The sequence below is a fragment of the Carassius gibelio genome, chromosome A9 (genome assembly GCF_023724105.1).
Source record: "Carassius gibelio isolate Cgi1373 ecotype wild population from Czech Republic chromosome A9, carGib1.2-hapl.c, whole genome shotgun sequence".
Lineage (NCBI taxonomy): Eukaryota > Metazoa > Chordata > Actinopteri > Cypriniformes > Cyprinidae > Carassius > Carassius gibelio.
In genome coordinates this window covers 5,255,114-5,282,150 of record NC_068379.1, presented here as the reverse complement: position 1 = coordinate 5,282,150, position 27,037 = coordinate 5,255,114, and the positions used below count along the sequence as shown (strand labels likewise).

Here is a 27,037-nt window from a genome sequence, read left to right as displayed (position 1 = left end):
GCAGATGAAATGGCAAGAAGTGCAGTAAATAAAAGTGAAGTAGAGTTGGAGGTTATGTTCGGTAGGGTAGAATGTAAAAGTATTATCCAAGAAAGAACATTGAAATTATGGCAAAAAGAATGGAATGAGGGACATAAAGGCAGACATTATTATTCTGTTCAGCCAACAGTAGGACGTAACCTAAATACAACATTAGAAAGGAAAGAGAGTGTCATTCTAACTAGATTAAGGTTGGGCCATTGTGCACTAAACTTTGGGTTAGCAAGGGTTGGAAAACATCTAGATGGCAGATGTAGATGTGGACAAGAAGAAACGGTGAATCATGTAATAATGGAGTGCTCCAACCATCATACAGCAAGATGTCACATGATTTCAGAGTTATTAGAATGTGGAGTCTCTAATATATCTGTTCAGACTATTCTTAACCCAAAGGACTATGAGTCTACAAAGATTTTTATGAAGTTTTTGCACAAGACTGGACTTTAAGCAAGGATTTAAAGGATAAACCGAGGCCTCAAATGACCTGAGGAGGGCAGTAATACGCCGGTGATGCGTCTATGCTGCCGCAAATTCAAAAGAAGAAGAAGAAGAAGAGCGCGCGCTCCCATATAGCAGAGCACTGAGAGCACAGACATTCACTGATCAGAGCGATTCACTGATCAGAGCGAGAGCGTCGCGATAAGTCACAAAAGAAGTGTGTTTTTGGTTGCCAGGGCAAGACAATCCTGCACAGATTACCAAAAAAAAAAAAAAAACAGCATTAAGGGACCAGTGGATGGAGTTTATTTTTACAGAGCATCAATGGAGTTGTGCAAGTGTTTTTGTTTGTTCCCTGCATTTCGAAGATGCTTGTTCACAAGGCCCAGTTTGACGCCGGATTTGCGTATCGTTTATTTCTTAAGGATGATGCAATCCCAAGGAAAAAGGGTCACGATCGTGTGTTGGAACCGCAGGCGGTGAGTAAAACTGCTTCAAATATCTCTGCCTCCTTGTTAGTGCATCCCCTCCCATCAGAGACCCGGGTTCGAGCCCCGCTCCGAGCAAGTCGTTGCTGCTGCTGCTCTCGTTCAGTTTCAGCCTCGGGATCTGATTCTGGATCATAAATAAACGGCTGAATCTGACTGTTAGCCATGGTTTGTCTCCAGTCGGTCGTGTTTTTCCGGGAATAATCGGTACAGACTATCTTTCTCTTATGAATATAATAAAACTAAAGACTTTTTGGATTTATGAAGGATGCAGTACTACTCTATATGTACTCAAGATTAACAGGATATTGAGTGAAAACGAGCATTTCACCCCCCCTTTAAATCCATGCTTTAGTAATTGATGGAGAAAGGGTGTTGAAGAACTAAAGGGTGTTGTCGAGCTTGCCGCCTATTCATAATACAGAACACTCTACTCGCCTCATAAACCAGTTACTACATATAAAAAATATGAAGCAACCAAATTATAATTAAAATGTTATCCCTTAAAAACCATGTATAAAAAGTTCAGGCAGTTGTCTGTCTTCAAACTCCTTTTTTTTAGCACTACTAACTGGTGTAAAAGATGAGCTTTGAACACACACACTGAAAAGCACAAGTTAGGCCAAAATTAATTTACGTATTTTATTTTTATTTTATTTTTTTGTACGTTTAAAAGGATAAAATGTTAAATAGTATGTTCAGTAATTATAGATGGATAATGTAGTAATATTTGATTATGTTTTAATATTTATCAAATGGATCTGTCATGGTCCTGTCATGATCTTGTCTCTTTCTCTGTCTCCCTCTGCTGGTAACTCTTCTCCTTTTCTCCCTCACTCTCAGTTTCTGTGTTACAGCCGTCTCCACTTCCCATTAAGATAATTTTCCTCCACCTGTTTCTCATCCTACCTCATTATCTTGGCTACTTCTACCCTCTCTTTTTCCTGTCTCTTTGTCAGATTGTTGTCACCTATGAGCATCGGTCATTGGCGTCTGCACATTCGTCCTGTCCTGTCCTGTCCTGTCCTGTCCTGTCCTGTCCTGTCCTGTCGGGGTTTGGTTAGTAGTTCACTTCCTCTGCCGGAATTACTCTGTGCTCACCATTTGCACCCACAGAACCTTACCTGCTGTATAAAGCTTCGGCCTCCCCGCTCTGCGAGCACCGACCGCCGGCTCCTCCGTGAGCCCCGTAAAGCCTCCGCCTCACCTGTCCGCTGGTAACCCCTGCCACAGAGGTCATCTAAGTTTATTTGTACTACCCAGTCTACGGGTCATCTTCTGTTAAATCCATTTCTCCTACGCCTTTGTTGGAAATACCTGTGGCCAGACTTTGTTTCATTAAAAGACAATTGTCATTGCACTCGCATTTGAGTCCTATCTCTTTTCATTATAATCACAAGATCCCTATACAAGTCTTTCTCCAGTCTTTATTTGTTTTTGTTTTTTGTATTGTTTTTTTTCTCAGTAATCGCATGCTATTGTGCCAACATCCTGTTTTGTAACATTGATTGTAACATCTTCAGCAGATTCATGAAACATTCTTAAGAAGACATTTACTTCCATTTTCTTCTTCTTATTTAACTTAAGACAAAACCTAAGCAGAATTAAAATTCTTGAAAAGAATCTTCTTAAAAATCAATGTAAATAACATCTTAAATTTAGGACGGCCCCAGACCGGTCTTAATTGCCAAAAAGTAAGAATTATTGAATTAATTTATTTGGTACACTGTTAAAAATCGCTGTAAAAAAAACGGCCAAATTTTGACAGTAAAATACTGTTTTTCTTTAAAACAGTGCATTCCAGGTAATATTCATCATTTTCGAGAAGGTAGCCTGCTGTTATATATCGTAAATTAACAACGTTCAAAGTCGACACTCAGCGGCTGTGTTTCAAATCACACCCTACACCCTCATTCACTATTCCTTACATGAGTTTACAAATATAGTCCACCTGACAGAGAGAATAAAAACGAATGAGTGAATTCAGACACTGATCAACAGCTGCTTTTAACAAGTAGAATCACTGAAGAAAAAAGAAACAAGACAAACACATGAACTACAACTGACTTTAGCCACAGCCTTAGATGAAATCAACTGAAGATTTAAACAATCAACAAACAGCTTTACCAGCTTCACTCATTATTAACCAGACTGACTTTATTTCTATCAGATCAGAGAAAAAGATCCTATTGAGAATTACAGAGACTTTTCTACAGAGTGTTTGCTTTAGTTGGGCTCCTGACCCTTGACTTTTGTACTTTAAATTTTGTTTCATTGCTATATTTGTATCTTTATAATACATCTACAGCAATATTAATATTGATAGTCAAGTGATTATGTCTGTTTCTGTCAGACATGATCTAAGATTGAACAGTAATGTGATGACCAGAACATCTGGATTTAATCGCAGAATCTGCGATGTGGGCTGTCATAGTTGATCTGTTATTCATTAACTGTACGGGCCAGCTGCTCCCCGGCCCTTGACGAATGTGATTTGCAGATTAATTGCACAGCTTAACCATCATAGAGTGAAAGTTTATCATTGACAGGACTGAAAAACACATGCAAGTTTAATAGGGCAGAGAGAGAGAGAGAGAGAGCGCACGAGAGGACGCGGCGGCGCTTGATTGTGATCAGAGGAAGTGAATTCGGTTGGTGAACTGGACTGGGAATGGTATGGAATGTGTAAGGGGAAGTGATGTTTCAGGAAGTGAATGTGAGGGAATGGAAGAAAGGGGGGAAAGTGGAGCATAGATGAAAGTCAGGGGCAAAAAGCGGAAAAAAAAGGATAAATCAAAATCTAGTGACGAAGAGGAAATAAGTAGTATAGCGGAAAGGAGTAAAGTAGAATACAAAGTATTTGTGAAATTGGTTCGTGATGGATCTACATTTGAAGATTGGAGTCCAATACAATTAACCAAAGCAATAGATAAGGAATTTGGAGAGGTAAGGAGCGCAAAAAAGCTGAGAAATGGATGTCTAATGGTTACATGTAAGGATGAAGAACAGCAAAGAAAGGCAATCAGAATTAATAAAATAAATGGCAAAGGAGTCAAGTGTTCAGTGGTGTATGACAAGAAACTTGTAAGGGGAGTAATTTCAGGGATCCCATTAAGGGAATCTGTGGATGATGTCAAAGGAAGCATAATTAATGCCAAAGTAAAGGAAGCAAAGCGACTAAAAACAAGACGAGATGAAGTTATTTCTGATAGTCTTTCAATTGTGATAACATTTGAAGAAGATAAACTTCCAGAAAAGGTATATGTTGGATACATGAGTTATGAAGTTAAGATTCCACCACCACTTAGATGTTATAAATGTCAAAAATATGGACATGTAGCTGCAGTGTGTAAGGGGAAACAAAGATGTAGTAGGTGTAGTGGAGAGCATGAGTATGGGAAGTGTGATAAGGATGCAAAGTTAAAATGTAGTAATTGTGGGGGGGGGGGGGGGGGGGGACACAGCTCAGCGTACAGAGGATGTGAAATAAGCAAGAGCATGCAGGAAGTACAGAGGCTCAAAGTAAATCAAGGTGTATCTTATGCAGAAGCAACAAAGACTGTTAAAAGGGCAGTGGTAGGTCCAGCTTCAAACGTTAAAGAGGGAAGACAATGTACAAAGTGTGACAAAATCAAAGAAGAAACATTGATTGTATCAAAAAATAACTTTGTGTTATTCATGGCTGAGATCGTCAATTGTTCAGCACAGACAACAAGTAGGACAGAGAGAATTAAAATTATAGTTAGATCCGCTGAGAAATTCTTGGATGTGAAAGAATTGTTGTGGGAATCAGTCAGAGACACTTTGAATGAAGAGGTACAACAATCGCAAGGATGGGTTGGATCGGGTTAATGGTCTTGATTATATTGCAATGGAATGCCCAGAGTTTAATAGCAAATGGACAGGAATTAAAGAATTATGTTGATAATCAGTGTGTTAAATCCAATGTTATTTGTATACAGGAAACTTGGATGACTCCCAAACTGAATTTTAGTATTAAAGGATATTCCTCAGTAAGGAGAGATAGAGAAAATGGAAAAGGTGGGGGAGTTATAACATTTATACAAAAAGGCATTCAGTATAGGGAAATTAAAAGAGGGAAAGATCTGGAATACATTGTTGTTGAGATTTGGTCAAAAGAGGGTAATATAGAAATAATAAATTTTTATAATCCATGTAGGCAATTAGAATCAAGTCAATTAGCAGAAATTTGGAAGGATACAAAAGGGAGAGTGATATGGTGTGGTGATTTTAATGCCCATAGCACACTATGGGGGGTTAAGAATGATGGTAATGGGGATGTGATTCTAGAATTTATGGATGAAGAAGAGTTAGTTTGTCTTAATGATGGTTCAGGTACAAGAATGGATGTTGTTAGGGGAACAGAATCAGCAATAGACCTCACATTAGCTACAATAACATTAGCAGACAAGTGTGAGTGGGAGGTTTTGAAGGACAACGCTATAGGTAGTGATCACTTCCCTATTAAATTTCAGGTAGGAATGGAAGTTGCAATTGAACGAGAAGTTAAAAATGAGAGATGGGTTTTAGAGAAAGCAGATTGGGAAAAATTTTGAGAGATTAGTGAGGAAATGATGTCAGCAGTAGATAGAAATACAGATATTGAAAGTTTGTGTAAAGATATTAGTGTTGGAATAATCAGGGCTGCAAGTGTAGCCATTCCAAAATCTAAACCTAAGAAGCTAGGTAAAATAGTACCATGGTGGACCAGTGAGTGCAAAAAAGCAATTAAAGATAGGAATAAAGTTTTTAGAGTTTTGAAAAGAACACATAATTATCAAAACCTAATTGAATTTAAGAAATCTCAAGCAGATGTCAGGAAAACCATAAGGGAGGCTAAGAATGGTTGTTGGAGAAGGTTCTGTGACTCAATAGGAAGAACTACTCCAGTGGAGAGAGTTTGGGGTATGATAAAGAAAATGAAAGGGAGTGGAAAAGAATATGATTATCCGGGATTGATTGAAGGTCAAAATGTTATCACTAATAGTAATGGCAAAGCAGAGTTAATGGCTAAGACATTTAGTAAGGTACATAGTAATGAAAACCTTAGTCAACAGGAAAAGAGGGCAAGAGCAGAAACAGTTGGAAATTATCGACAAGAATTTGATAATGCAGATATGATAGGAGGGGTGTTGAATGAATTATTCACAATAACTGAACTTAATAATGCATTAAGGAAATTAGGTAAATTGTCTCCAGGGGGGGATGGGATTTGTTATTCTATGTTGGAGAACTTAACTGATAAAGGAAAGGAAGTGTTAATGTGTCTTTACAATAAGGTTTGGACAGAGGGAATAATTCCAAGAGGATGGAAAGAATCAATAATTATCCCTATTAAAAAACCTGGGAAAGATCCACAGATTCCTAGCAGCTACAGACCAATAGCACTTACATCCCAAATGGGGAAAACAATGGAAAGAATAATAAATGACAGGCTTGTATATACAATTGAGACAAAAGGATTGATACAAAATTATCAGAGTGGTTTTAGAAGAGGCAGAGGTACCATGGATCCATTAGTATATTTAGAAGATGCAATAAGACGAGCTCAAGTAAATAAGGAAGCAGTGGTGGCTGTCTTTTTTGATATTGAGAAAGCATATGACATGATGTGGAAAAAAGGTCTGTTGATTAAATTAAGTCATATGGGAATCAAGGGAAGAATTTTTAATTGGATTAAGGAATTTTTGTCAGGTAGAACAATAATGGTGAAGATAAAAGGGGTGATAAGTGAGCGACATCAGGAAGAAAATATTATTTCGCAGGGGAGTATCATCAGTCCTTTATTGTTTAACATTATGATAAATTATATTTTTAAGGAGGTGGAGAATTTTGTGTATGTGGCATTGTTTGCAGATGATGGTGCATTATGGAAGAGAGGGAGAAATGTTGATTTTGTAGTGAGTAAGATACAGCAAGCAGTGGATGTAGTGGATAAGTGGTCCATTAGATGGCGTTTTAGGATATCAAATGATAAAACTAAAACAATGTGTTTCACAAAAAAGAAATTAACTGATGATATAAAAGTAAAATTGTCAAATAATAAAGTGGAAAGGGTTGATACATTTAAATACCTGGGCATATGGTTTGATCAAAGATTAACATGGGCAGTGCATATACAAAAAATAATTGATAAATGCAAGAAAACTATAAATGTAATGAGGTGTCTATGTGGAGTTGAGTGGGGAGCTAGTAGATCTGCAATGAGAACAATTTACACAGGTTTGATAAGGTCAGTATTAGATTATGGAAGCATAATATATGGGTCTGCAGCCAAAACGTGGTTGAGTAAGTTGGATGTTATACAAAATCAAGCATTAAGATTGTGTTGTGGTGCTGTCAAAACTACACCAGTGTCAGCTATCCAGTTTTGAAGCAATGCCAAGAGCATGGAAATGCTCAAGTCAGAAGTTTTGGTTGGGTGATCAATGAAAAGGTCAATGAAATGGGGTTCAAAGATATTAAAGTAAGCACTACGGTACCTTTCCCAGTTACTCCACCATGGGAATATAAAGAAATGGCTATTGATTTGGGGTTGTTAGAAGAAAAGCAAGGAAATGGTATGGACAGGTATGGGGTGCAGAGATATTTAATGGAAAGGTATAGAGAGGATGTAAGTATATATACAGATGCATCTAAACAGATTGATAAAAGAATGGGGGTAGCATATGTCATCCCAAAATTAAAAGTAGAAGTTGGTAAAAGAATCAGTGATGATTTGGCAGTTTATACAGCGGAGTTGGTCGCTGTGTGGCTAGCTCTGCTGTGGGTGGGAGTTAATAGGCCAGGGAAGGCAGTAATTGCTTCAGATTCAAGCTCAGCTTTGATCAGCATTAAAACATGTCAGTCAAAATCAAGACAGGATATTGTAATATAAATAATACAAATTGCAAATAATCTGATACAAGCAGGAACTGAGATAACTCTTATATGGGTACCAGCCCATATAGGAGTCGCGGGAAATTAGTTGGCAGACAAATGTGCTAAGAAAGCAGCTGGAAATGCCAATGTAGATATTGAGGTTAATTACAGCAAAGCAGAAATTAAGAGTATAGTTAAAAACATTGTTAAGAGCAAATGGTAAACATTATGGGACAATGGGCAGACTGGAAGACAGTTCTATAATATCCAAAATAAAGTGCGAAAGGGCAGAAATATGAACAGAAGCAAGGAGGAGGAGGATGTGTTGTCAAGAATGAGATATGGACACACAAGATTAAATAAAACTCTGGTAATAATAAAGAAACATGAAGATGGCAATTGTGAATTATGTGAATGTCCAGAGTCTGTAGAGCATGTTATAATTCATTGTCCTAAATATCAAGAAGAAAGACAAAGATTAAGATCACAATTAAAAAGAAAACAGTTAAGATTAAACTTAGAAGAAATCCTACAAAGAAGCTCAGGTGAAATATGTTTTAAATATGTATTTAGTTTCCTAAGGAATACAGGACTACTTAAAAGAATTTAGGTGTTTTTTTATTTATTTTTTACATTTTTTTTAGAAAGGTTAGAATCCAGTACCACACCCCAGTCCAGCAGGTGGACTATTATGCACTATTAAAGTTAGTTGCCAACCGCCAACAAAATGAAAGAAGAAGAAGAAGAAGAAGAAGAAGAGCGCACGAGCGAGACCGCGCTCGAGAGAGCCAGAGGACAGAGAGCGCGCGAGAGAACCAGAGGACAGACAAGCGCCATAGAGCCAGAGCGAGCCATCTTCAAACAACACAAGCGCTGTTTTGCTCTCTCTCCCTCGCGCACATTAAAGGGGGGGGGTGAAATGCTCGTTTTCACTCAATATCCTGTTAATCTTGAGTACATATAGAGTAGTACTGCATCCTTCATAAATCCAAAAAGTCTTTAGTTTTATTATATTCATAAGAGAAAGATAGTCTGTACCGATTTTTCCCGGAAAAACATGACCGACTGGAGGCGTGACGTGTGGGCGGAGCTAAAGAATGACGAGCGCGAATAGGCTTTTGCGTTGAGAGCATGTGGAAGCTGTGACATTACCGTGAGGAAAAACCCATCATTCCAAAACAAACCATGGCTTACTGTCAGATTCAGCCGTTTATTTATGATCCAGAATCAGATCAAGAGGCTGAAACTGAATGAGAGCAGAAGCAGCAACGACTTGCTCGGAGCGGGGCTCGAACCCGGGTCTCTGATGGGAGGGGATGCACTAACAAGGAGGCAGAGATATTTGAAGCAGTTTTACTCACCGCCTGCGGTTCCAACACACGATCGTGACCCTTTTTCCTTGGGATTGCATCATCCTTAAGAAATAAACGATACGCAAATCCGTCGTCAAACTGGGCCTTGTGAACAAGCATCTTCGAAATGCAGGGAACAAACAAAAACACTTCCACAACTCCGTTGATGCTCTGTAAAAATAAACTCCATCCACTGGTCCCTTAATGCTGTTTTTTTTTTTTTTGTAATCTGTGCAGGGTTGTCTTGCCCTGGCAACCAAAAACACACTTCTTTTGTGACTTTTCGCGACGCTCTCGCTCTGATCAGTTAATCGCTCTGATCAGTGAAATGTCTGTGCTGCTCAGCCTCATACAGGAGCGCGCGCTCTTCCGGCAGAAGTGCCTCAGGACCCATATAAGGAAATTCCGCTCCATCTAACGTCACACAGAGCCATACTCGAAAAAAACTTTCCGAAACTTGTGATAAACAGGAAGGAGTATTTTGGGAACAAAAATACTCCTTCAAATGTACAACTTAATTTTTGAAACTTTGTCCATGTTTAGCATGGGAATCCAACTCTTTAACAGTGTAAAAAACTCAGTATGCATGAAATAGCATTTCACCCCCCCTTTAATCAATTGACACGATGGTGTCGATGTTTAAATCATTTAAAATAAGAATGTAAGTGTGCTCACCCCATTTTTGTTTGTAAGAAAAAATATCGCAATATATATCGATCGTGGACTTCAGAAGAAACCCCCCTGCACTCCCCCCACTCACCATCATGAACAGCCCTGTGACTGCAGTGGAGTCATTCAGGTTCCTGGGAACCACCATCTCTCAGGACCTGAAGAGGGACATTCACATTGACTCCATCGTAAAAAAGGCCCAGCAGAGGTTGTACTTTCTCCGCCAGCTGAGGAAGTTTAACCTGCCACAGGAGCTGCTGAAACAGTTCTACTCCACCATCATTGAATCCATCCTCTGCACTTCAGTAACTGTCTGGTTCAGCTCAGCTTCTAAATCTGACCTCAGAAGACTACAGAGGGTAGTCCGGACTGCTGAGCGAATCATTGGTATAACCCTCCCTTCTATTCAAGAACTGTACTTATCCAGAGTGAGAAAAAGGGCTGTCAAAATCACTCTGGACCCCTCACATCCAGCACACTCCCTCTTTGAACTGTTGCCATCTGGTCGACGCTACAGAGCACTGAGCACTAGAACGACCAGACACAGGACCAGTTTCTTCCCTCAGGCAATCCATCTTATGAACAGCTGACAATAATGGCGAACACACTACACTTTATATTTATATACACACACACACTTTATTTATCTAACACACATACTTAGTATACACTTAAATTTTGCACACAATATATATGTACATACATAACTTCACTTTGTAATATACCTGCCTACAATTGTCATTTGTATATTGTCATTCACTGTCTACATATTTGTATTTTTTATTCTTTTATTATGTGTTTTATGTTCTGTCGCTGTCATTCTGTTGTACTGCGGAGCTTCTGTCACGAAAACAAATTCCTCGTATGTGTAAACATACCTGGAAATAAAGCTCATTCTGATTCTGATATCGCAGAAAAATAAAATGTCGCAATGTCATTTTTTCCCAATATTGTGCAGCCCTAGTACCAGCAAAGGATAAAACTCATCCATGACTCTGTGGCGATGTAAAGACAATCCGCCCCTTCCGTGCCCATATCGGGATGTGGAACAATTAAGACAAAATTATAAAAAGGAAAAATCGCTTGTGAAAAAGGGGGAAATGGTAAACGCGAACGGCAAGTGGCAGGTGAGCAAATCAAACAATGGACACGAGTCATAACTGAGGAGTGGATCGGCGGGAGTGAGACGCACGCTGTATTAGGTCAGGGTGAGTGCGGAAATAAAGATTCACCAGGCTGCAGAGAGAGAGTGTAACGAACTGCTGAAGGAACTCACAAGATCGTCATTCTGTTGGGTTTTGCAAATCCGGAGAAAACGCTGCCTCCCAAGGATCTTTTCCCTGCTAGAAATGGTCAGCGATATTGCACACACACACTCACATACTAAAGGCGGGCGTACACGGTGCGATTTTTGCTGTCGTACGAGTTCGCATGCGATTTTTTTTCAATCGTGTGGAAATCGCGTATTCTCGTATGGTCGCGGCTCGTATCATTTGCGATGAATTACGAGCCGAGCAGAGTGGCTTACGAGCACTTCCCGACCTCCCGATCATTTTTAAACATGTCTAAAAAGTTTGTGAGCTATCGGTTTGAATTCGTGCCATTTGTGCTGTTGAACGAGCCGATTTGTTGATTTATCTGAAGTTGACCAATCACGAACTACGAAAACCACAGAAGAAGAAAGACGAAGACAGCAGCTGAAGTTTGACAGGAACAGTGAGCGCTGTATGATGTTTCTAGCAACGTATTCCAATGCCTTCTCTCTCTCTCCCTCTCTCTCTCACACACGCATATGTAGTTTACAGGGACTCTCCATAAACGTAATGATATTCTGTATATCCCCATACACTACCTCTATCCATCACGGAAAATGCATGTTTAAATTTTCTATTAAGCACCGTATAGTATTTTTTAAAGCCATTTGGTTTACGAGGGCACAGTAATTGTCCTCATAAACCATGTTTACATTTTAATACCCATTTCAGATATTTATAAACCATATACAAGAACACACACACAGGGTAACCAAACGTCCTGGTTTCCTATTGCTGAAAAATAACCTGTACGTGTAGGAAACAGTCACGGCTCGTATCAATATTTTATATGCAGTTATAAGAGAGGGAGAGCAGTTATATTAGGCTCGTTCCTCTTGCACCGCTGCACGCACAGAATGATCACCTGTATAACAGTACCGCGAGAGCGATTCGAATGGATTGGATATGTGTGCTGTGCTCTCTTATCGCTCTCGAAGACATACGATCTTCCGACCATCCGAATGCGCACCGTGTACGCCCGCCCTAACGCACTTCATCGCATGCACTTCATCCACACATTCGCGAGTCGCTTTGAGTGACCGATTTATATTACTGACTTTCATTTAATTTCCCTTTCAGTATATCTATGACTTTGGTTGCTCAAGAGAAAAAAAATATAATAATCCTGTGTTTTTTTTGTTTGTTTTTGTTTTTTCCTCTGGACCGCTGATGAGTGTCTTTATTTGGAGGAGAAAGCCTCTGATCTGCTGACCTTGTTTACTTTGTCTAAGTTCATTTAATTATGCCTGTATGAAAACTAGGGATGCACGATAATATCGGCACAATATCGGTATCGGCCGATAAAAGCTTAAAATGACCATTATCGGTATCGGCCGATATGAATATTTCTGCCGATAGCCAAACCGATATTCTCCAAGTGAAATAATTGACCTGTTTTTCAGATGTGAATGTCTGTCTACATTTGTAAAATAATAAATTTATGGTAGAATCAGTACAGAAGAGATACATGGATTTCTCTTCAGTAAAATTAAAGTTTAAATATATCAGTATATATTTGTATATATATCGATATCGGTATCGGCATCGGCCAAAATTATTTTGAAAATATCGGCATATCGAATATCGGCCAAAATCCAATATCGTGCATCCCTAATGAAAACCTTGTCGTTTACAATTGTTGTTTTTTATTACTATTATTTTATTATTATTATTATTATTATTCGTTTTTGTTTTTGTTCCTTTCCTCCTGATTATATGGGGTTTTTGATTTGTGTCCAGAATTGTGTATGAAGAAGGGAAAAATGTATATCAATGAATTCTTTTGAACTGCAAGTTGTTGTTTTGTCTTCTATTAAGTAACGTATAAGCAATTAGTCTAGTTTTTGTGTAACTGGGGTTTTTAAAATCTCCCTGGGTTATCACAGCATTTTGGAATTTATTTGGTGACAGGCTATGAAATAGATACTGTTTCCAAAAGGTCATTAGGGCGTGCCACCGCTACAACTCCCAGCATGCATTGCGGCATGAATAAATTATGCCTCTGAATTGTTCACTTATTTTCTTGAATTTTTATGTGCTTATAATTTTGATTTTGTCTTTAGTAGAATGTTTTGTGATGTTCAGAACTTATTTGTTTATTTATTTGTGGATTGTCACCATTGTTGTGATTCATACGCTGATTCTTGATGTTTCTGTCTAAATTTCAGCAAAGGTCTTTTAATGAGTGAAATTTTCTTAACAGTCTTTCATAACTTAAGGCTCAGCAGGGTTTCTTATTTTGCTGAAGTATCAGTATTCAATAAGAGATGGGACAGGATCAGAATAATAAATAATAGAGGGTTTGCTCTTGTCAATTTATAAACAACAATACCAGATTTTTTTCTTCTGTTGACTTTTTTTTTGTTGTTGCTATAACAAATTCCAAAGATGCATTGTTACAGCATGTAAGAAAAAAAAAAAGCCTTAGTTGTTTTAAAATCACGTTCAAGAGCACAACTAAAGTAAACACTGATCTCCATCATGGTAGTGAAAAAAAACACCTAAACCTATTTAACTCTCAATAAGATCTTCTGTTGACATCTGACAGAAATAAAGTCAGTCTGGTTAGTAATGTGAATCTGGTGAAGCTGTTTTAGGAGTTGTTTAATCAGATCTTGAGAGATTTGATGAATTATTTTATTTCAATTGATTTCATCTAAGGCTGTGGCTGAAGTCAGTTGTAGTTCTTGTGTTTCTCTTTCCTTTAGTGATTCTGTTTGTTAATAGCAGGTGTTCATCACTAATGCTCAATCATCAATTAATCACAGAAATCTCATTAACTTCACTGATTCAGTGTTATTCAAACACTCTGTAGTGTGCACACATTATATGTGTTAATTTAAAACTCAGGATTGTGCTGTGGGGTTTAAAGGGTTAAAGATTTAAGATGCAAGAAAAACAGCATGAAACATAATTTAACAGTAATAAACTGTAATTAATTTACAGGAAACAAACTGTAGAAAAAGTTATTTACTGGCACCCCTGCTGCCAGTAAATAGCTGTTTTTCTACAGTTTGTTGCAGTAAATTAATGGTTGACCGCAAAAAGTGTTTTTCTACAGTTTGTTGCCATTAAGTCAAGGAAAACACAGTAATATACTGTAAAATGTAAATGTCAGATTTACCAAATTAAATATACATATTTTGTTTATTTTTGTCAACATCCATAGAAAAAAAATGTATGCAAAGTCATACACTGATAATGAGAGTAAATACTAAACTCGACTGTATAATGTGTGTTTGCACAAGAGAGATCTGTTAGTTTAATGTAGTTTTGTTGTTCACAATTGTGCTGGAGAGTAGAGCCTGTGCTTCAAACAATGATGAGCCACAAATTCTGATCTTCTGCTGCTTTATATAAAGACAGTAAATGTGGAGTTGCTGATACAGTAGTGATCTCTGTGTTAAGTACTTCAGCACATACTTGTGTGCTATAGCTAACAATGAGCTTTTGAGTAAAATGTGAGTGATGTATTTTGAGTGATGTAGAATAGAATGACTGCTGCGCCTGACGGCGCATACGAGAAAGAGTGCATGCGCACTCACAGTCTTCAAACAACACGAGCGCTTCTTGCTCTCTCTCTCCATTGTGCATATTAATCAAAATCATTAAACATGATAGAAAAAGGGCGAAACACCAAAGTTTCACGCGCGCTCGCGCACTCACAGTCTTCAAACTACACAAGCGCTGTCTTGCTCTCTCTCTCTCTCTCTCTCCCCCTCTCATGCATATTAACCAAAATTAATATTTTGCAATTAAAATTAATATATATATATATATATATATATATATATATATATATATATATATATATTGTGGCGGCAGAGGCGTGGTTTAGCGAAGTCTGCAATGGGAAAGCGAATGAAGAGACGAGCGGTGGTAAGTGGTTCAGGTGAGAAAAGATTAACAGCTGGGTCTCATTGCAGTGATTGGCGTGGGGAACCGGTATTTAAGCCGCACGACAACCAGAGAAAAGCGAGAGAGCTGAGGACTCGTGGGGAATCCGAGCGGAGGCGAGCTGGAGAAGCCTTAAAGCAGACAGCAGTCACGTAGAGTGAAAAGATGTTAAACGTGTGCGCATGTGGCGCGACTTTATTTTATTTTCACCCACAGATGACCCAGAGGCGTTCCTGGACCTATTTGAAAGGACGGCCGAGGCATGTGGGTGGCCGATGGACAGCTGGCCTGTCCGGGTCCGAGTCCATCATCAACGCTGTGGTGCTGGAGCAGTTCATCTCCCACCTTCCAAAGAAGACCGCCCAGTGGGTCCAGTGCCACCGCCCGGCGTCGTTGGATCTGGCCATCCAACTGGCGGAAGACCAGCTGGCGGCGTGTTCCGGGGTTGGCGAGCCCCTTCCTGCTGTCTCTCTCTCTCTCTCTCTCTTCCCCTGTCTCCCCCCCCTCTCTTCCCCTGTCTCCCCCTTCCCTCTTCCCCTGTCTCCCCCTTCCCCGAAATCTGTCCCTCTCCCTAGGTCCCGTTGGGTGGGGCCACCGAGGTCCGGCCCCCGCTGGAGGATGGGGATGGAGCCCACAGCCGGGGCACGAGGCCCTGAGTGCGGAATGGCCACGCCCCAACGAAGGGGGACGGAGGAGTCCTCTGCTGCATCCCCACGCCAATTCCCCGACCCACTTCCGGCCACTAGGGCGGCGGGGAGGCCTGGGCCGGCCTGCTGGTGTTGCGGGGATCCGGGCCACTTTGTGGATAGGTGCCCGGTCATGGAGGTGGGGACACTGGTCCGGATTCCGGACGACCCGCAGGCCGCCCCCGATCAAGCCGGGCTGTACCAAATACCTGTGAGTATTAAGGGGGGTACCTATCAGGCTTTGGTGGATTCAGGGTGTAACCAAACATCAAAGCCTGAAACAATCCGGGACATTGGATACGGGCGCATGGTTAAGGTAAGGTGTGTGCACGGGGATATAGTGGAATACCCCGTAAAGGCCATAGCCATTAAATTTAGGGGCCAAAAGCATAATGTGGAGGTGGCCGTTAGTCGGCGGATGCTCGGATAGCAAAAATGAAATTCAATACGTCCTGGACCTGCGAGCAAAACTCCATACACTGGGGCGCCTATCTATGGAGAATTTGCTTCAGGCCCAGGACAGACAAAGCCAGCTGTATAACCGGGGGACTAAGCTGCGAGAATTTGCACCGGGAGATAAAGTGCTCATATTACTGCCAACCTCTAGCTCCAAATGATTAGCCAAGTGGCAAGGACCCTTTGAAGTCACACGGCAGATAGGAAATCTCAATTTTGAGGTAGTACGAACGGATGGAGGTGACTCACGGCAAATCTACCACCTCAACCTCCTTAAAAAATGGAGCGGGCAGGAGTCAGTGCTGCTAGCAATGGCAGTGAGTGGGGAGGAGGATCTCGGGCCAGAGGTAGTTACTAAAAAGAAATCCCTCGCACTGGCCCTAGGGGGAGGTCACCTCTCGCCCTCAAAGCTCACTGAAATTGCGCGTTTGCAGGTAGAATTTGCTGACGTTTTTTCGCCCCTACCTGGTCGTACTGACCTGATTCAGCACCACATTGAGACAAAGCCGGGTGTCGTAGTTTGCAGCTGGCCATATAGGTAACCTAAACACATGAAAAAAATAGTTCAGACTGAATTAGAGGCCATGCTGGGGATGGGAGTAATCGAGGAGTCACACAGTGATTGGGCGAGGCCGATAGTTTTGGTTCCTAAAACGGACGGCTCAGTGCGGTTTTGTGTAGACTATCGCAGGGTGAATGCAGTATCTAAATTGGATGCTTATCCAATGCCGCGAATCGGTTAGGCACGGCTCGCTTTTACTCGACATTGGACTTAACAAAGGGATATTGGCAGATCCCCTTATCTCCCATGTCCAAATAAAAGACAGCCTTCACCACGCCGTGCGGATTACACCAATTTGTTACGCTTCCTTTCGGCTTGTTCAGGGCCCCAGCTACGTTTCATGGATCGAGTGCTGCGGCCCCATGCTGCATATGCCACGGCCTACCTGGATGATATTATCATCTATAGTGGGGACTGGCCACGGCATATCGAGCATGTGAGGGCGGTCCTCAGGGCGCTGAGACTGGCGGGGCTGATGGCCAACCCGAAGAAGTGTGCAGTTGAGCGGGTGGGGTGTCGTCTGCAAACTTCAGGAGCTTGACAGAGGGGTCCTTAGATGTGCAATCGTTGGTGTACAGGGAGAAGAGCAGTGGGGAGAGAACACACCCCTGGGGAGCTCCGGTGCTGATTGTACAGGTGCTGGATGTGTATTTTCCCAGCCTCACTAGCTGCTGCCTGTCTGTCAGGAAGCTGTTGATCCACTGACAGACGGAGGTGGGCACGGAGAGCTGATTTAGTTTGGGCAGGAGGAGGTTTGGGATGATCGTGTTGAAGGCCGAGCTGAAGTCCACAAACAGGATCCTCACATAAGTCCCCGGTCTGTCTAGGTGTTGCAGAACATAATGCAGTCCAATGTTTACTGCATCGTCCACAGACCTGTTTGCTCTGTAGGCAAACTGAAGAGGATCCAGCAAGGGCCCAGTGATGTCCTTCAGGTGGGCCAGCACCAGTTTTTCAAATGACTTCATGACTACAGACTTTAGAGCCACAGGCCTGTAGTCATTTAGTCCTGTAATTTTGGGTTTCTTAGGGATGGGGATGATGGTGGAACGTTTGAAGCATGAAGGGACTTCACACAGCTCCAGCGATCTGTTGAAGATCTGTGTGAAGATGGGGGCCAGCTGGTCAGCACAGGATTTCAGACAGGCTGGTGTAACACAATCTGGGCCTTGTGCTTTTTTCCTTTTCTGCTTCCGGAAGACCTGGCGCACCGCATCCTCGCTGATCTGAATTGCAGGTGTGGGGGAGAGGGGGGATGCAGGAGGTGTGAATGGTGAGAGGGCTTGATTGGAGAGGTGTTCAGGGCAGGTTCCAGGAGTTGTGAGTGGTGTGAACGGTTGTCTGGAGAGGCATTCAGGGCTGGATGCAGGAGTTGTGAAGGGTGTGAATGGTTGTGTGGGGAGGCATTCAGGGCAGGTGATGGGTGTTCTTTCAAACCTGCAGTAAAACTCGTTCAGATCGTCTGCCAGTCGTTGATTCTCTACAGTGATGGGGGGTGGTGTCTTGTAATTGGTGATCTTCTTTAGACTTTTCCACACTGATGCGGAGTCGTTGGAAGTGAACTGAGTCCTTATTTTTTCAGAATAATTCCTCTTTGCCACTTTGATCTCCTTTTCCAATGTGTATTTAGCCTGTTTATACAAGACAATTGTGTAAATCTTCTTTGGCCTGACGGAGCTGTCTGAGTTTTGCAGTGAACCACGGTTTGTCATTATTGTAAATTAGTTGAGTCTTTGTAGGAATACACATATCCTCACAGAAACTGATATATGATGTTACGGTCTCTGTGAGTTCATCCAGATCGGTGGTAGCAGCTTCAAAAACACACCAATCAGTGAGGGCAAAACAAGATTGTAAATCCTGCTCTGCTTCATTAGTCCATCTTTTTACAGTCCTTGATACAGGTTTAGCTGATTTTAGTTTCTGCCTGTAGGACGGTATAAGATGAACCAGAAGGTGATCGGAACGTCCCAAAGCTGCTCGTGGAACAGAGTGAAATGCATCCTTTATTGTGGTGTAACAGTGATCCAATATATTACTGTCTCTTGTGGGACAAGTAACATGCTGTCTGTATTTTGGCAGTTCACGGGACAGATTGGCTTTATTAAAGTCCCCGAGAATGATTAAAACAGAGTCCGGGTGTTGTTTTTCTGTCTCTGTAATCTGATCAGCGAGTTTCTCTAAAGCTGAGCTCACATGCGCTTGCGGAGGGATGTAAACACTGACCAGAATGAACGAGTGAAACTCCCGCGGCGAATAGAATGGCTTGCACTGATCCAAACATCAATATGTTACAGCAAGTTGTTTATTGTGCTTATATTTGCTGTTTTTGTGCTTTCCAATGTGTGATCCAGTGCTGGGTGATAATGGGGCTATGGTGAGCATATCTAAAATGATAAAATCATTGGCATCTTATTTTTCTATGCAATAATGTAAACCTTTATTCAGCAGAAACACTTTGTTAAACACTTAAGACGTGGTTAGAATAGTTTAAGGAAATGATCACTTTCTGTTTTATCTTTAGTATGTTCCTGAGAACCTGCTGCCCATCTACCGGTGCAAAGTAGTTCCAGCTGCGGACATCATCACTCCCAATCAGTTTGAGGCAGAGTAAGTGTCCTGTTATGCTGATTTTTTGTGCGTGTAGAAATGCGTGATGAAGGCACTGTGTACTCCTAGATCATATGCTGTGATCATACTATATTAGTATGTACAATATGTCTTCTGTGAACATTTGTGATGGGCCCACCGAAAACAGATGTTCATACCAAATGCAAAAGGTGTCTCTTTAAGGGATGAAATTTGTGGTTGCTGCCATCACAGATCTGTACACATGCTTAAGATATAAAGTTGTTAATAACACATGGTGTCCGTCCTCATGTTCTGGGATGTTTTTATGATGTACTGCTGTCCACACTCACAGCTCTGTTCATTTGCTGTAAATTTCAACAAAACTTTTGTTCACAAAAAAAGATGTATTATTTGTTGTCAACAAATGCAGGTATAAAGCACAGCTCACACAGAAGTCATTTTTAAACCGAGCATTGCAGCAGATTCAGCGCAGTGATCAACTTGAAAATGAGCAAAATATGTACTGAAATTTTTCAGCCTCTAACATGAAATGCAAATCAGGTCTCCCTTGTGCTTCATTTTAGAAATACTGATGGTATGACACTATATAGTTGTCTATCTAAATCGGTTCCCTTTCAGTGAAGAAGTTCAGTTAGTGGAAACGTGGTGTGCCTTATTAGGTGAAACTTGACAGAGAAGTCCAGTGTAATCGCTCTAAATTTGCTTCCCCACTCACTTTGGCTCAACACACGGCTCTTTGTGTGTGAGACACAGTCTGCTGTGGTATTGTTGGTCCAAGGTCTGCCTGACAATCTTGTGTATTTGTCTGTGGAATTGTCATGCCCTTTAAAATCACCCACTACTCCCCTGTGCCAAGTCCACTGACCTTAATCAGCACTGAAGATACTCTGCACAAGGGCAAAATAATGAATAAAGGAGGCCAGGCTTTGTGTGTCTTAACTTAGCCAAAAGATCACTTCAGCCTGGCTTAGAAGATTTCCGCAGAGTTTCATTCAGAATAAACTAGTAAAAATAATCCTATAGGATTAACCTAAATTATTATATAGCTCAGTGGTTCTCTACTTATTTAGCCTGAAGATCCTTTTTTCGATATACAGCAAGACACCAAATGGTGAACAGTCCCAGCAAAAAATGTCATAAATGTATTAATTTAAATGTATTAATATGCACACACAGGGACTGGGATCTATCTATTGGTTGCTGACTGGATTGAAGTAGATCTGAATGTGAGTTTCATTCAATTGAAAGAACTGACTAAATAAATCATGTAGATGGTTTCAAAAGTGAAAACTGAAGAACATTTTCTTCTCCCCCTAGAATAGAAAAAAAACATCATTATATGGTATATTATGATATTATTTGCATTTTGCATAGTATTTTTTGCACACACAACTCCCAGTCGCATTGGCAACAACTCAAATTACTATTTGGATTTGCCTGCAAAATCTTGCTGAATAACAGTAAATGTGAGCACAACTTAATGTTCTTGTTGTTTTTAGTGGATTCTACCCCTCAACTCAAAAAAGGTTAACAGACAAATAGTTTGTCTTGTGGCTATACAATTGAAACTTTTCTCAGAGCATTATGCCACTACTGAGCTTAACTTGTCACTCTAATTAATGTAACTCCAACTGGAGTTGGAACAGAGCCTGAAACTGTTGGTTGTATTTCAGGTTATGAACCTGTTGCATTCGATGGGTCCAGACACCGTGGTCATCACCAGCTCTGATCTGCCCTCTCCTCTGGGGGATCAGTATCTGGTTGCTCTGGGGAGCCAGAAAAAAGGTAATTTTGTTCATTTAAAAACAAGTTGGAGCCCAGTGCAATGGAACTTAAAGTTCTCGCCATGCTTGCTTCATACTTTTCATCAATGCTATTTGACAGGGTTGAGTAAGTTGCTGTTATTTTCGGAATTCAGTTGATTCGTTTTGCATGTCATGTTCAAAGGTCAAGCCTGGCAGCTTGTCTCTGTTTGCACAACAGATAGAGACTCTAAATTCTGATTGGATGAGCTGTTCTTGAAACTGTTGTAAGAGGATAACCACATGCTCCAGTGGCCACTTTATATTACAAGTTGCTATGTGGTTTGGCAACCGTGAACATCCAACTGACTTATCGAGAGCAACAGTCTGGTTCTGAAAGGAAAATTCCATTCGTTTTCTCTAGAGGAATAGTTTTTAAATGATGACTTATAAACTGTGAAGACAGACCTACCATGAGTTAAACAGTGGTAATCAATGGTATGTTTTGAAGCCACCAGACCACATTATTTTTTAAATAATCATGTTTCAATAAACAATTAACCCTCAAATTGTGTTCATGTTATTTTGACTCCGAGAGGATTCTAATAGTAATTTTGTGCCTCAATTACTGGTTAATGTCACATTAGACTAAAACTTAGCAACACAACATACAACAACGCCCCACCCTCACCCGTACACACACACACACAAAACAAACTTTTGATTTTTTTTTCCCAACCCTGTTACACTTGGGGTTTTCCTGGTCAAAATGACCAGCCTACAAAATATTTAGAAATCTTTTTTTTTTATACCAATTAATATTCAATCTGGATTAAATCCTCTCCTTTCAGTCAACACAGGTTTTGTATTTCTTTTTGGAACTGATTGATTGTAGGCTTATTCTACGTTAAAGCTTACACATCTCAGTTTTTGTGTGAAGGTGGGCAAAATTGTCCACAAATGATGCTTTTTCACTTTTGTTTCTATCTAAAATAATCATGTTTAACAGCAGAATGTCTGTTGCATTACCCATGATTCTGCAGAGAATATTCACCAATCAGAGAATTAGTGACGGCTCCTTAACCTGAAACACTGCCACCATTGGTTTCCCTACACTTTTAAATTATTTGTATATTGTTGATATGCATATTTTGCAATAAACTTATGTATTGTTTCTATGTATAATCAAGATGTAAATCAATTGTTTTAAATGTATCCATGTTTTTTTTTTTCTGATTCAGGTCATACACAATGCTTCATGATTGTAGTTCTTTCCGTCATTAAAGCCCTTAAGTACAGTCTTGTAAAGTTGTCTTTTTGTCTGATTTGGTTCATGGCTTAAACAGGTGCATGGTCTATAATGACTAGTGGCTTCTCTAGGGTTTCATCCCAGTTGCCAGTTGAATGATAAACTGGTGTTGTTTTCCAGTGACAGCTGATGGTACCTTGGTGACTCAACAGATCCGTATGGACATCCCCAGGGTGGATGCTGTGTTTGTGGGAACAGGGGACCTGTTTGCTGCGATGCTGCTGGCGTGGACACATCTCCACCCAAATGATCTGAAGGTCAACACCATGATATCATGCTAAAACATTGCTGCATTATCAAGTGTGAGAATAAAGCAGTTTGCTTTTGCATCAGCAAGCATTATGCAGTGGCTACATTTGGTCAATGGTGTCAACCTGTTAAAATACTTGGATTAAGTGTACAAATAGTTTGGGGCCACTTAACAAAGGTCCAAAATAAAAGCTAAAATGTTCTGCAAGGTATGCTGAATTACACCCAAAGCCCTTGATGTTTTTTTACAGATGGCCTGTGAAAAGACGGTTTCAGTCCTTTACCATGTCATTAAAAGGACCATTACTTATGCAGAAGGTAAGACTCTCTGTTGCAAACCAAATATTGCAAAGTCCATATTATATGATGATGATAATGTAACTCATTGCTTACCTTTGTTCGTCTCAGAGGTGGCTGGTCCGAATCGAAGGCCCAGTCCTGCTCAGCTTGAGTTGCGGATGGTTCAGAGTAAAGCAGACATTGAGGATCCTGCCATAGTTGTTCATGCTGTAGTTCTGTAGTGCTTTAATCTGAGACTCTGTACTAGACCGTATGAATGTCATTCATCTAACAGCAAGAGTTTACAAATCACAATACTTTGGATGGTGGATGACTTATTTTTTATTCTTTTATAACAACACTACTGATCTTAGAATTGAAGCTGGGATGTCTGGTACTTCATAGTGCATTAGTGCAGGTACTGCATCCAGAAACTAACATGGTACCTAAAGTTATTATGTTCACATTCCAGCCATTATGTGCATATGACTATCTAGCCATTATTAGTATTTTATTATGATTTATGCATGTGTATATCTTGTGAATTTATGATGATTTATTAACATTAAGAAAATGTCATATACATTTTATCTAACATTTGATTAGATTCCGTCAGTTATATGTAACATAGTATTCGATCCCTTAGTCTTATTTAATCAGTAAAACTGTACAAGCCAGTCAGGCCAAGTGTAAGAAAAATGTCTATTAAATAATAAAAAGCAATTGTCTATACTAAGAATGTGCCTTGAAAATGCTGCTATAGTTTATATCATACTAAAAAAAGTATTTATCGTTGTAATAACTAACAATAATGGCCATGGAAACGGACATATTTTGACTATTATAATAAAATCCTTACATTTTTAATCACCCTTTGTATCCAGGAATTTTATTTATTTTATTTTTTAAAGTATTTTTTTATATTATGGTGCAATTGAAGACATTTTACTCTACATATTTGTGTACTTACTATCTACAAGGATTCTTTTCCCTGCACACTTGGCTCTTACTTCAGTAAGAGTGGGGAAAATTGTGTTTTTCTTTATAGAAATGGGAAATGCAGTGATGGTGATTTTGAAATAATGCTGCTTTGTGTAGTCTCAACATCCACCTCAACCACAACCTGTGCTTCAACACTAAATCTGTTTTCATTTGATACATTTTACATGTATGCTCTGCTAGAGTGAGTACATGTCTTGGCTACAACCTGAAACGTTTAAATGACAGTTTACTAACATCAAAACAGGTTGCTGAATCAAGATTTCATTGTTGTGAGTGCGCGTTTAGTTTCGGTTTTGGTTTCACTCGCTCCGTGTCCAATAAAACAATCCACGTAATCCGTTTTCTGATAAAATATCTTCCTTTAATCTTGATTGTCAGTTCAATAAAACAAATAAAATTAAAAAAGCAAAATATGATCTTAAATCTTCAATATCACGGATGCGGTAAAGAAAACTGTGCAACTCCACTGTATTCCAAAGAGCGCACTGCCGCAAAGCTTCACAGTCGTGATTCTTAAAGAGCCAGTAAACAATTTTAACATATTACATATTTTTACAGAATATTTATCCAAATGGTAACATAAATAAAGTAAGATTACAAATGAAGCAAATTCAAACAAAAATATTCAAAAACTGAATCTAATCAAAATAGGCTCTTACATTACCGGCCCCTAATTGTTCTCAAACTCTTTGAAACAATTACTTAAATGTATACAGAAGGAGCCATATTATTTTAATATCCAATGTAAATTCTTAAAGTCCAAAGCAACACAAATTTAGGTTCCTATAGACATATTGCCTTCACTACTCATTCTGCCTCCTGCAACAGGCAAAGTTTTGTTATGGGTCTTTCCAAAATGTTGGTTTTTGTTTTAATGCGGACTTGTCGAACGAGACCCTTCTTGTCAGGAATAGTTTCAATAACTCTTGCTAACATCCAGGAATTTCTAGGGGCGGAGTCATCAACTACCAGAACAATGTCTCCAACAGAGAAGTTTCTTCTTGTGTTATTCCACTTTTGTCTCTGTTGTAGTTGTGGCAAATATTCACGACACCAACGTTTCCAAAACAAATCAGAAACATACTGCACCTGTTTCCATTTGCGTCTAGAATACAGGTTGTCTTTGTCAAACAGTCCTGGAGGCAACGATGGTTTTGTCTTGAGTAACAATAAGTGATTTGGAGTCAAAGCTTCCAGATCGTTTACGTCGCTTGATGTTGCTGTTATTGGACGACTGTTAATTATAGCCTCTGCCTCACAGAAAACAGTTTGAAGGCATTCCTCATCAAGAACTTGTTCTCTGATTGTAGCATTAAGGATTTTTCTTATTGAGCGTATCAATCTCTCCCATGCCCCGCCATGGTGAGACCCAGTGGGAGGATTGAAAACCCACTTAATTCCTTGCTGGCTGAGATGGTCCTGAATCTTTTCGTTGTTCCATTTTTCAATGGATTGTCTTAATTCACGCTCGGCAGCTACAAAATTGGTCCCATTGTCTGACCTGATAACTTTCACTTGTCCTCTTCTGGCTACAAATCGACGTATAGCATTTATACAGGAATCAGTATCCAATGAAGAAGCCACTTCGATATGCACTGCACGAATTGCTAAGCAAGTGAAGATAACACCATATTTCTTGACAATGCTTCTTCCACGTTTAACCATGAATGGTCCAAAGTAATCTACACCTACTCTTGTAAAAGGTGGATCATCTGGTAACACCCTGTCTGATGGTAAGTCTGCCATTATTTGCTTTCCTGTTGAGGAATGTAAACGACGACAAATAACACATTGTGCGAGAATTTTTCTGATTGCAGATTTGGCACCTGGTATCCAGTATTTCTGTTGCAGTGCAGAAGTCATGTGATTTCTGCCACTGTGTCCTGTTTTCTCATGAATATTCTGGAGGATTAAGTTGGTGACATGAAGATCCTTTGGAATAATCATAGGACGCTTGCTTTCCTCCGGCATAGCAGCATTGCTAAGTCTTCCACCAACGCGTAAAACTTCACTGTGCAACTGGGGGTTTAACCTGTAAATCGAACTGTTTCTCTTTATGGCTTCCCCACGTTGCAGAGCTGATATCTCCTCAGCAAACTTCTCTCTTTGACAGTACTTCACTATTTCAAGCTCAGCCTCCTCCAAATCATCAACTGAGATGTTACTTCCTTTCCATTTAGCTTTGATGTCTTCCATCCTTTTGTTCACTATCTGCTTGTCGTTACTTGAATTGACTAGAGTCTCTGCAGCAGTAAGTGTCTTTCTCTTTTGTACAAGATCCAACAGCATGGTCTTAAATTTTAGAATCCATGCTACAATGCGCCGAAGCTTTATCCAAGAGGAGAAATGATCCATCAGTTGTCTAACAGAACTGTTATTATGTTGGGTCTGTACTGAATTGACCAACACAGACTTCTTGATCTCTGGATCATCTGCAGATATTATAATTTCTTCCATGCTCTTTGGCCACTCATCTGTGGATTGGTAAAGAAATTTTGGACCTGAGATCCATTTTTCATTTTGCATGAAAGTGTTGACCTTTTGCCCTCTCGAGGCACAATCTGCTGGATTTGAGCCAGTTACAACATGGTTCCACTGTTCGATCTTTGAGGCCTTCAGAATTGTTGTGACTCTGTTCGCCACAAATGTTCTGAATCTTGTGCTTTCATTTCTGAGATATTTAAGTACAGCTGTGCTGTCCGTCCAGAAGACTGAAGGTTTAAGTTTCAGCTGTAACTCTCCTTTTAACATCAGATCCATTTTTGTGGCAACTGTCGCAGCTGTCAGTTCCATTCGTGGAATTGTAGGCCTTTTTAAAGGGGCAACTCTGGACTTCCCCATCATCAGTGCACAGTGCACCTGGTCCTGTTGATTACGTAGAAGAAGATAGCTTGCTGTACCATACGCATCTTCACTCGCATCTGCGAAGTGATGGAGCTGTGCCACAACAGTTTCTCCGAAATCTGCTGGTTTAATGCATCTGCTCACCTTGAACTCTTCAAGCTGATGAAGTCCACTGAGCCAGTCTGTCCACCTTTGTTTTGCTTGCTCTGGAAGATCATCATCCCATCCTATTTTCAGT

The 27,037-nt window shown here is 40.2% G+C and overlaps 2 protein-coding genes across 4 annotated transcripts; both read left to right on the top strand.

Moving 5' to 3' along the window:
* The first annotated feature begins 595 nt into the window (after positions 1-595).
* On the top strand, positions 596-17,304 carry LOC128019494 (uncharacterized). 2 transcript variants are annotated; one of them, XM_052605493.1, is made up of 2 exons: positions 596-956; positions 15,295-17,304. In XM_052605493.1, the coding sequence occupies exons 1-2, from the start codon at positions 846-848 to the stop codon at positions 16,192-16,194; spliced, it is 1,011 nt and encodes a 336-aa protein (XP_052461453.1). In that variant the 5' UTR covers positions 596-845; the 3' UTR covers positions 16,195-17,304. The 2 variants fall into 2 exon arrangements, 1 of the variants encoding a protein (XP_052461453.1); XR_008185182.1 differs by lacking the exon at positions 15,295-17,304 and adding an exon at positions 2,082-2,347 and having other exon boundaries at positions 873-956.
* A 2,052-nt stretch (positions 17,305-19,356) lies between these two features.
* LOC128019498 (pyridoxal kinase-like) lies at positions 19,357-23,823 on the top strand. Of its 2 annotated transcripts, XM_052605499.1 has the most exons (5): positions 19,357-19,392; positions 21,048-21,159; positions 22,546-22,682; positions 22,926-22,992; positions 23,083-23,823. In XM_052605499.1, the coding sequence occupies exons 2-5, from the start codon at positions 21,051-21,053 to the stop codon at positions 23,193-23,195; spliced, it is 426 nt and encodes a 141-aa protein (XP_052461459.1). In that variant the 5' UTR covers positions 19,357-19,392; positions 21,048-21,050; the 3' UTR covers positions 23,196-23,823. The 2 variants fall into 2 exon arrangements, with proteins under 2 accessions (XP_052461459.1, XP_052461458.1); XM_052605498.1 differs by lacking the exon at positions 19,357-19,392 and having other exon boundaries at positions 20,908-21,159.
* The last annotated feature ends 3,214 nt before the right edge of the window (positions 23,824-27,037 follow it).

Excerpts from the sequence above, each read along its gene's own strand:
- LOC128019494 (XM_052605493.1), top strand. The coding sequence starts at position 846 with ATGCTTGTTCACAAGGCCCAGTTTGACGCCGGATTTGCGTATCGTTTA. Across the intron at positions 957-15,294 it reads GTGTGTTGGAACCGCAGGCG|ATGACCCAGAGGCGTTCCTG; the intron begins GTGAGTAAAACT and ends TTTCACCCACAG.
- LOC128019498 (XM_052605499.1), top strand. The coding sequence starts at position 21,051 with ATGAACCTGTTGCATTCGATGGGTCCAGACACCGTGGTCATCACCAGC. Across the intron at positions 21,160-22,545 it reads TCTGGGGAGCCAGAAAAAAG|TGACAGCTGATGGTACCTTG; the intron begins GTAATTTTGTTC and ends GTTGTTTTCCAG. Across the intron at positions 22,683-22,925 it reads TCCACCCAAATGATCTGAAG|ATGGCCTGTGAAAAGACGGT; the intron begins GTCAACACCATG and ends GTTTTTTTACAG.